This window comes from Pygoscelis adeliae, unplaced genomic scaffold (genome assembly GCF_000699105.1).
Source record: "Pygoscelis adeliae isolate BGI_AS28 unplaced genomic scaffold, ASM69910v1 Scaffold27, whole genome shotgun sequence".
NCBI lineage: Eukaryota > Metazoa > Chordata > Aves > Sphenisciformes > Spheniscidae > Pygoscelis > Pygoscelis adeliae.
In genome coordinates, this window is record NW_008825410.1 from 6,654,734 (window position 1) to 6,664,965 (window position 10,232).

General features: G+C 39.8%; 1 protein-coding gene across 3 annotated transcripts in view; it reads left to right on the forward strand.

Annotated features, from left to right (window-relative positions):
• The window catches only part of CACNB2 (calcium channel, voltage-dependent, beta 2 subunit), an 89,574-nt gene that overhangs the window by 63,025 nt on the left and 16,317 nt on the right, over nucleotides 1-10,232 (forward strand). For all 3 annotated transcript variants that reach the window (XM_009330555.1, XM_009330557.1, XM_009330556.1), the window contains exon 9: nucleotides 2,626-2,735. In XM_009330555.1, the coding sequence (XP_009328830.1) occupies nucleotides 2,626-2,735 (110 nt within the window). The remainder of the gene's footprint in view (nucleotides 1-2,625; nucleotides 2,736-10,232) is intronic.

Below are 10,232 nucleotides of genomic sequence, written 5' to 3' on the forward strand. Positions count from 1 at the left end.
TATGATTGTCAAACTCTTGATCCCTCAAGCTGGGAGCTAGGCTTGACAGTAGTGCTGGACTCTATAATGGGAAGTCTCAAAAGGACTGCTGGGGAGGGGTGTCAGTCCCCCTCCTTGCTGAAATATGGTCACCCTTGGTAGCAGACAGGCTGCACTTTGGGTTTTGATCCGAGTGCTGTTACAGCCTGTCCCCCCCAGCATACTCGGCAACGTCCAATCTGATTTGTATTTGAGCCTCCAGGCATTACTGTAGTACAAATGTCAAATGATAATCTGTCTCTAAAAGCAGTGGCATGTTCTGTAATTTAAACATCACGGACCCATGGACCAGAGATATCAGGTGGATTCTCCACATGTGATTATATTGCTACTGGACCAGGCTGCGGATTAATATGTGCTAGTGGGTTGGCATTTGGGGGGGGGGGAATTGAGAAAACGGGAAGATCTTGTTATAATATCTGTAACTTCAATGAATGTTCTGTTTAGTTTGGAAGTGGGCAGAGCAGTAACAGTATTCTATCTGTCCTGGTGCTGTCAAACTTTTAAGAGGGAGCTTGAGGTTTTCTGTCAATAGCTTCAGCTCTTTAAAATACTAGACATTGTTGTTTAAGCTGTTGGATTTGCTCAGTCAGAATGATGATGTTGAGACCTAACGACTTAGTAGTCCCTCTTTATATTAGTCAGGGTTGTCAAATCTTAGATAAGTACCTTCAGAATTGGAAGTTAAAAAAATAGCGAGTGTTGCAAGCAGAAAAAAGTTGTTGCATCTTTATGTCTTGAAGTATTTTAGAGCATAGCTAATTTTCAGTTGTAGATCCAATTGTGGCAGGGTGAATCCACAAATCCTCTCAATAAAATTGATATCTATAGTAGCAGATTTGAAGCATCCCAAACTTCAGTAGCAATCTGAATTGGTACTCAAGGTCCTCAACAAATTTGTATAGGAGGTTCTTAGATTCATGCTACTGCTTTCACTGCCATTCTGCTGTCAAGCTGTCCCCACTCTCATAGCAACTGTTCCGCTATATGAACACATGTACCCTTTGTTTTGAGAGCAGACTTGTTCTTCCTGGTGTTACATATCTCAAAAGACATTAAAATGACCTTAAAAAGATGTTAAAAGATCTTAAAAGGAAAAATAGCATTTTTAGAATGATAAATCTAGATTTGTTCAATATACCATAATTGCATTTGAAAAAGGGAAAAATTATTTTCTGTTGCATGTAGGAAGGAAGACTGCCAGGAAAGAAAAAAAACAACCAAAAACCAAAAAGCTGTAAAAGTTTGTAGTGTTCATCAATTAGCAAATAAAGATAACTAATGAGTACCCTGAATTACATGTTGGATTTCATTTTAAGACTCATGGCATTATCTGTGAGGAGCTGTGCCAGAAATCACAATCTTTGGTTATGTTTTTAGCTTAAGTTAAATAATGCCTAAATTTCCAAAATGATGTTACTAATCAGTATTATGCAAATAATTCTGTTTTTATGTATTAACTTCTGGCTTTGTTACATTTTATAGGGTTTTAGATAAATATATACACATGTTGAGCTCATTGGGAAATGACCTGTTTGGTTATATTTCAGATGAACGGCATCTGACTGTGCTTACTAGAGAGGAGCCCTCCCTTTTCTTAGCAAATCCATTTCCTCCTTTTAAATTGCAAGTAAAATCATACATAGAAGAACAAGGGAGTATCATCAGTCTGATTTAACTCTCAGCACTGGAAAAATGTGACCCCTAAACCTCATTAGACCAGAAAGTTTGAAAGGGAATTTATCCAAAGGGTGCATTTTCACTCTGTAAAGCAAAACAGAGTTAACTGTTTTCCTAGGAAGAAGAATATGCAGAAGGTTATGTAGCAGGTCAGTGCAAACAACTGGAAGTAACCACTTCTTTCTTGGTTCATCTTTTCTCATAAACACAAAGCTGAGCCTGCCAGATACTCAGCCCAGAGTTTTCATTTGCTTCTCTGTGTTGCAGTCCACATTTTTGGGTGGCCAGCATATTGCTGGATCTTTCTGGAAAATTATAGGTAACTCTTGCACCCTGTTAAAAAAAGTGTGCTAGTAAACTGAACAATAAAAATAAGAGTTATGTGGCTGTACTAGTTTCCCTGCTAAGCCTTACCTTTACCTGTTAAGTCTGCATATCCCTATATGTCTTACACATATGGTTAAAGTAAGCCAGGTTGTCGTTCAGTACCTTTCAACAAATTAATCAACAATAGGGAAAGGAGAAACCAGCGTATTCATACTGGGGATGTTGGTGCAAAGTCCAACCACATCAGGCCTGGAGCCCCCAGGGAAGTCCCATCTTCTGCAGCAGGTCTCTGACCTCCTCCTGCCTCGCCTCTCCCCAGACGTGTAGCTTTGCAGTCAGTGGTCATACTGCATTTTGGTACTGTGCAGAAAGGGGGGTGTCTTGTCAATAGTTCTTGTAGCAGTATTAATTAAAGTTTCTTCTCTGTTCACATTGTGCAAAGCATACTGTGCTGCTGAGGAGAATTTGTTTTCCTGTAGTCTTAGCCATCTTCTAGCGTTAATCGAGTCTCTTTTTCTCCCCACATCCCTGCAAGATAAATAACATTCTGTTCTACTTTACTGTATTTTATTTTTGCAGTATATCAATTACACGAGTCACAGCAGACATCTCACTTGCCAAACGCTCAGTATTGAACAACCCCAGTAAGCATGCGATAATAGAGCGATCTAACACAAGATCAAGCTTGGGTAAGTACCTGTAATGATGCTATCTACAAATTGGCTGTAAAGTACGCTACTTTCAGTCCATATCTGTAAGCTAAAAATAGCCTTCTCTCTGCTGTGAGAAAATCACGATTCCCGTAATTCAGAAATCCTGGCACTAGAAATCATTTTAAAATCACTACTGCATAAACTTCATGTAGTGCTGATTTTGGTTAATCCTGCTTATGTTCAGTTTTCATGTTCTGCTGTTTGCCTCAGTGGGGAGAAGTAGCCGTCCATAAGGTAAATAAAATCTGAAGAGATGTTCTTCTGGTTAAACAGAAGTGATGGTTTCAGAATACCTGAAATTATACAGATATTATTGATGTTATGCATTATCTTTGATAAGATTGCTAGTAGTGATAGCTACTGATATTAGACCTGAAAAAAATTATTGAAGTACACATTTTCTGAATGTAGTAGCAGTTTAAACTAATGCTGAAGTTGGTACAAAAAACGAAAGGTGGAAAAGGGGAGACATTTTTTAAAAAATATACAGCTAGGTTCATAGTATACATATCTGTCATCTTACATGAGTCTTTTTGTACTAAAGCTTCTCCAGTTGTATAAGTAATTAAACATTTATTAGCCAGAAAGAAAAACAAGCTTAGCTGGGAAGATGTAACTAGATGTCACCATCTACAGTACAGATAGCTACACTGGAGCTTGTCATCCCAAGGTGTCCTTAGAGTAAACAGGAAAAAGTGGTCACTTTGGAGTCTCAGCTCATGTGGGCTGACCTCAGCCTTTCCTCTAGCACGAGGTGTAATATATGCAAGATTCCGCTGCCGCAACTGGCTCATTCCCTGTGTTAGGGACACCTGGAGGTAGCCGAGATAAACACTACCAGAAATCTACATACTCGTGCTAGGGCATTCAACTGACATACGGGACACCCAAGTTCAAGTCCCTGCTCAAATAAAAAAAGGAGGAACTTGAACTCTAATGTCCTAGATCGCAGGTAAATGCTCCAGCCGGGTCTCTGTCTTTACAAGGCTGCAGATTTCTCTTTGCAGGTAACCTTTGAGAGAGCTTGGTTTCCCCTGAACACAGCATCGTATCTTGAAATCTTGTAAAATTTGTGGAACAGGAAAAGTGTCTCATTCATCCTACTAAATGGGTTATCAGTTTTATAATAAAATTTCTGAGTACGCCTGTACTTGGAGTATTTAACATTTGCCTAATATAGCTGTCCTTCTTAGAATGAGCTTCTCTGCCTTAAAAAGTTTGACTTCCCTTTCTTGAAAATTTGCTTCTTAAAACCCTTGCTTTCAGCTATGTGGAGGCTGTGAATCTTTACTTGCAAGTAGTCTGATAGCTTCCAAGTATGTCTTAATTTAAGTGTTTTCAAATATCAAAATGCAATGTACTGTAACAACATAATGAATATCTTTACATGCAAGAATATTCTTCTATGTGAATTTTAGTCTTGTTGCCAAAGTCTATTTAAAAATCTAATGAAAAGATATTAAAACAAGTGTCACTTGTTTTGAATAGAACTGAAAATTGGTGATAAAGATGGAGGTCACCCACTCATGGAACAAACAGAACCATGGTGATTAATTTCCCAACCTGAACATCAAAGCATGTGCAATTTTGTGCAATACTGCACAAATATATGCAGCAGTAAAAAGCGTATCATCTATTCCTCATGCTAAAATATTTTCATATATGTAAAACAGCTATCACAAAAATCTATACAGGAAAAAAAATTATGAAAAATAAATGCAGCCCTATCGTGTACACCTTTATCTCATGGTAACCTTACCCTTAAGAACATCAACATCTTTTCTTTGGGTCAAGGTATTTTTTGGATAGAGGTATTTAAAATGGAAGTTCTGACAGAACCTCAGTTGGAGACACCCAAAAGATGACAGTGATTATATATATAAAAATATGCGGATAGATAGATATGTCTCTCTAGTTTTTGTAACAGGCCTATTATTATTACCTACGATTTCCTGCTACGGATCAGGTTTTCAGTTGCTTATAATTGTTCTAAATATGAACTGATTTATAAAATAATTTTGAATTATCTTGGGAAATATTAGTTAGAGCAACTAGGTCATATTAACAATGAAGTTAGGGCAAAAAATAGTTTTACCTATGTTAAAATATTCTCAAAACCTTTTCTTTCAGAAGCTGTAATACTCCCATACTTCTCAAAATCTAGCACGGTTTTGAAATTTGGTAGTGAATTGAACAGTATTTCAGTTACATGTTTCTGGGCATTTTCTATGAAAATAATGAGAAAACTTGACCAAATTATTAGAAGCTGCTGTTAACACATGCCGAGCTTTGCATCTGAATTGTTTGAAGACTCGGCTCTCTCTGGGCAAGGTCCACCAATCATAGAATCATAGAATCATTAAGGTTGGAAGAGGCCTCCAAGATCATCGAGTCCAACCGTCAACCCAACACCACCATGCCCACTAAACCATGTCCCTAAGCGCCTCATCTACACGTCTTTTAAATACCTCCAGGGATGGTGACTCAACGACTTCCCTGGGCAGCCTGTTCCAATGTTTAACCACTCTTTCAGTAAAGAAATTTTTCCTCACGTCCAATCTAAACCTCCCCTGACGCAACTTGAGGCCATTTCCTCTCGTCCTATCGCTTGTTACTTGGGAGAAGAGACCGACACCCACCTCGCTACAACCTCCTCTCAGGTAGTTGTAGAGAGCAATGAGGTCTCCCCTCAGCCTCCTTTTCTCCAGGCTAAACAAACCCAGTTCCCTCAGCCGCTCCTCATAAGACTTGTTCTCCAGACCCCTCACCAGCCTCATTGCCCTTCTCTGGACACGCTCCAGCACCTCAACATCCTTCTTGTAGTGAGGGGCCCAAAACTGAACACAGTATTTGAGGTGCGGCCTCACCAGTGCCGAGTACAGGGGCACGATCACTTCCCTACTCCTGCTGGCCACACTATTGCTGATACAGGCCAGGATGCCATTGGCCTTCTTGGCCGCCTGGGCACACTGCCGGCTCATGTTCAGCCGGCTGTCGACCAGCACCCCCAGGTCCTTTTCTGCCAGGCAGCTTTCCAGCCACTCTTCCCCAAGCCTGTAGCGCTGCATGGGGTTGTTGTGGCCAAAGTGCAGGACCCGGCACTTGGCCTTGTTGAATCTCATACAATGATGCTGAGCAGAACCTGCCCCCAGCAGATTGGATCGGGGCAGCCAAACAGAACTAAAGCAGGAAGGTGCTCATCTTTCAGCTTTCAATCCCTACTTTGCTGTGCAGCATGGAGTATGGAGTAAAAAGTTGTTTACTTTGAAGACGTTTAACTGGAAGAGCAGGTGGCTGGGCTAAGGGAGAAAGGCAAGTAGTGAAAATCCATTATGGAAAAGGTTGGAGTCATGGAGTAGGAGCTGGGATAGTTGAACCCGCTGGTGAAGTACCTCCAGGGTCCGTGCTCCAGACATGGGGTAAACCATGGGAGGACAAAAACCAGCCAGGAAGGAAGTCAGGGAGGGAAACAATGTGGTAGCAGTGGGCTGGGTGGAAAACTGAGACAGGATAAAACAACCTGGAGTCAGAAAAGGGAACTGCTTTTGTAAGGCGATAGGAAAACCCTTGTGCAAGGGCAAAAGAAAGAAAATACAAGGAGTATTACAGCCTGTTCCTTTGCTTGCCTGCAATGTACTTCAAGGTAGAAATAGAGTCAGAATCAGAAAATATCATACCACTGCTGTGAGTACTTAGTTGGCTCAAGTAGCAGAGGTGAGTGGCAATATCACACTGTATAGTGGAATTTTTATTTTCTATTTGTGTGATGAATTTGCTATAAGTCAACAAAAAATGCTATTAAAAGAATATTGTTAGATTTACGAACTTTGTGCAAAATAAAGGTTAGGAAATAATAGTGAGGAGGTTAACTCTTATGCTGTGATTCAGTCTTTGATTATGTGTTTGCAGACTACTTTTCCACCAGTCCTCTGCCTCAGTTTTTTTGAAAAATGTACAAACTAACGGTGGGGAATTGGAATTGCTCAGTGAATTGCTGTTTTGCTTGCTATGGAGCATGTACAAAGTATGAGGCAAGAAACTTCAGGAAGGCAAATGAAGTTCTCTAAAAGCACAACAGGGCATTTTCAATTTAAATTTGGGGGGAGCAGGACAGGAAATAGTGATTTGACCAAAACTTTTTGTGGCAGTAAATAAATCAGTTTTAACAGGAAAGGTTTCTTGGATCCAAGATTGAATTCCTGATTGTAAGGAGGAAACTCCTTCATCACCCATCTTCTACCCTCCAAGGAGCTTATACCCCAGTAATTAAAACACACATTTGGGATGTAGGACACGCAGAGTCAAGCTTCTGCTCTATCTGGTTTAGAACAGGGATCTGAATTTCAGTCTTAAGCGTACCGAGCACTGGTCTATCTCTGTTGGTAGATGTTGATTCTCTGTTGAAAAAAGGGATAGCCCCAGTGGGAGAGGGGGGTCTGCTGCCTACGACCCGATAGCCTATGAACTACGGCAGTGCAGCGTGACATGCCACGAGCCTCTCTTCTGAATCACAGCAGCCTGCACACCTCACCCAGGGCCAACAAGTAGCCCCTTGGCACCACTGAGGGCTCAGTGCCAGAGATGGCACCCCGTAAAGCTCACCAAGGTAGTGCAGAGCATGCCGTGCCTGTGGCATGGTGACTGCCCGTGCCTGGAGCCAGGGTCGGTGCCAGTGGAGGATGGAGGCACAGAGGGAAGGGGCATCCCCTTGCTCCCCTTCCGGCCCCACCGCCAGCAGTCCTGGCTCACCATGTCAGAGGTGAGGTGCAGTGCTGAGGGGTGGAAAGGGAGACTTTTTACCAAATTAACTGAAGAGCCCAGTGCAATAGTGGATTTTGCTGCCTCTGATACAGAATTCCTGTATAGTATTAGACTAGTTATTTACAGGCTTTATAAAAATGGTTAATTTTTTTCCATTGTTTTCTGCATGCCTCAAGCATGATTTGTAGAAGTACTGAGTATTGTGGCTGAAACTGAGATTCAGGCTTTGAACCTGTCAAACAATAATGTATGTCATCAAAACCAGCATGTTGCATGGTAATGCACTGATTTGGAAAATGCAGATGGAAACCAGGCTACTTTATGGACTACTGGAGCTACTGTTGGGTACCTTGTGAAATACCAGCTTCATGGCTCCTCATCCCCCAGAAGTCCTCTTATTTTAGGCTCTCTTCTTTGCAGACATTTAACTGCGGAGCTATTCTTTTAATTCCCAGCATAGCTCAAAGAATTTTTCCCTTCTTTCAGATCAGCACTGATATCATGTACTGACAGTACAGAGCAGCATCAGGAATGTCCTGAGTCTTAGTACTGACTTCTAAAAGAACCTCAAGGTTATGTTCCATTTTGGAAGAAAGAATACCCAGAAATCAGAATTTCCTGTAGGATGGCTTCCATTTTTCTAGTTTGAATGTAATTTTTACTATGGTAATTACTCTGAAGGATCAGGCACTACATTTTTGCAATTGAACCCCCCCAAATTAGTGATAACTTGTGATTATTCTTTGTGATTCAATGTTCTATCTGGAAAATATAAATAATTCCAGCTTCTCACCTAACCGGGGTGTTTCAAAGTGAGAAATCATTTTATTGCATCAGTGAAATACCACCACAGTAAGTTCCATAAAATAGTCCACAAATAATTTATTCATTCTGTTTTCAGAGAAAGATTAGAACAATGTGCTCTAAGTGAGACATGAAACACATATTTGACAATGAAGAGAAAGTAAATGATTCAATAGCTGCTTATCAGTTGACAGTATATGGAGTCGTGCACTGACTGAGACAGCAGCTCTACAGAACAAATTTATTATATGTTCCTGAGCATGCTGTCTTATAATACAGACCACAAAAGGTTTGATTTAAGAGAGCTATCTTGGCATTTCCTAATTTGTTAGTATTAACTTTGCAGCCAAATAATATTATTTTCTAATACAAGTTTCAGTCATAGATAAATCGTTGAGTCGGGACTCAGGTTACCTTAGTTCTTTTTTAGTATCTGCTGCAGGACTGCTGAGGGGTCCTGGGAAATGGGTTCTTTCTCTACCTACATTTTCCCTTGTATAAAATAAGAATAATAAAGCCTTTTCTCCAAATCACTGAAAGAAAAAAAAAGAATTTCAGCAAACACTGAATTTGTGCTTTTTTTTTTTTTTTTTTTGTCCAGACTATCTACAATGACTTAGTTCTGGTCCAGATATTTAAAAATGGTATTTATTGCAATAAAATTTCATCTTGTTAATGAAAAACATGGTTTGGTTTGGTTTGGTTTGGTTTGGTTTGGTTTGCTCTGAACAGGTCTCCTGGCTGCACGGCTATGGGACATGGGGGAGATGAGTTGCTATCTGTCTCTCTCCTCCTTGAACACATGGACTGAGACCCATGTGTTTATTTCCACATCTGGTATCATTTAAAAACAGCTTTTTATTATAGCACATATAGCTCCCCAGAACCGCTATATGTTAATCCAAATGCCTCCCCCTTTGCAGGTTCAATGGGAAGCTATTCCCTTACTCACCCACCTTTGTGTAGTGGTATCTCATGCAGCTAGACAGTCAAGTGACTGATTTATGCCTCAGTTATGCTCACGTTTGTGAGCAGCAGTTGTAACTGCAGCAGAGAAGGCTATTTCTTAGACTTTTGAAAATACATTGTTGGTTTTTATGTAAGTGTTATTTTAATAAGCGGCCCTTGTTCTATCAATGACTTAATATAGTACAAAGGTAATGGGCTTGATACATTAAGACCAAATACTTTTTTTCTGGGAAATAAATGAACCTGTTTTTGAGAACAACTCTTACGTTACCACCCAACATAGGTTTGCAGTATTGTGCATATTGTTCATAATTGTGCATAGCACAGCAAACAGCTCAGTGAGTGCCATTATTTGGAACTGATTTAATAGATAAACCAGAATTACTTTCAAGGAGGCGTAGACAAACAATGTGATAATAAGGAGTAGGAATTGGCATGAGGTACTGGATTTACAGGATTATAGGGAAGTCTCAATGGGCTTAATGCTACACACACCTATTGACTGAAAGTTTGCTTCTGTAAAGGAATCAGTTAAAAATAGACTTGGGATTTGATTCATTGGAAACCAATGCTACCACTGAATATTTATCATTCACTGAGTATTCTAGTGTAAAATTAATGTATCCAAGAATTTTATAAAAATAGTGTCTGGCTCATAAAGATTTAGGAGGACAGTACAGTCTTACTTCTCTCCTATATGAAAGCTTGTTTTGTATATAAAGAGAAATGTTTGCTTGTCAATACTGTTACATGTTTAATATGTGAAATGCTAGAACTGAATTTAAGGAAAGGGCAATTGATTAATTTCTTTAAAAGCCTAGAAGAAATCTGTAATTTTGAAAAGACTTTTCTCTCCAAGAAGGTATAGAACATGATTAAATCTCATTCACCTGAAAATCAGTCCCAATTGGCTTAGTTAAATTTTTATAAGTGCACATA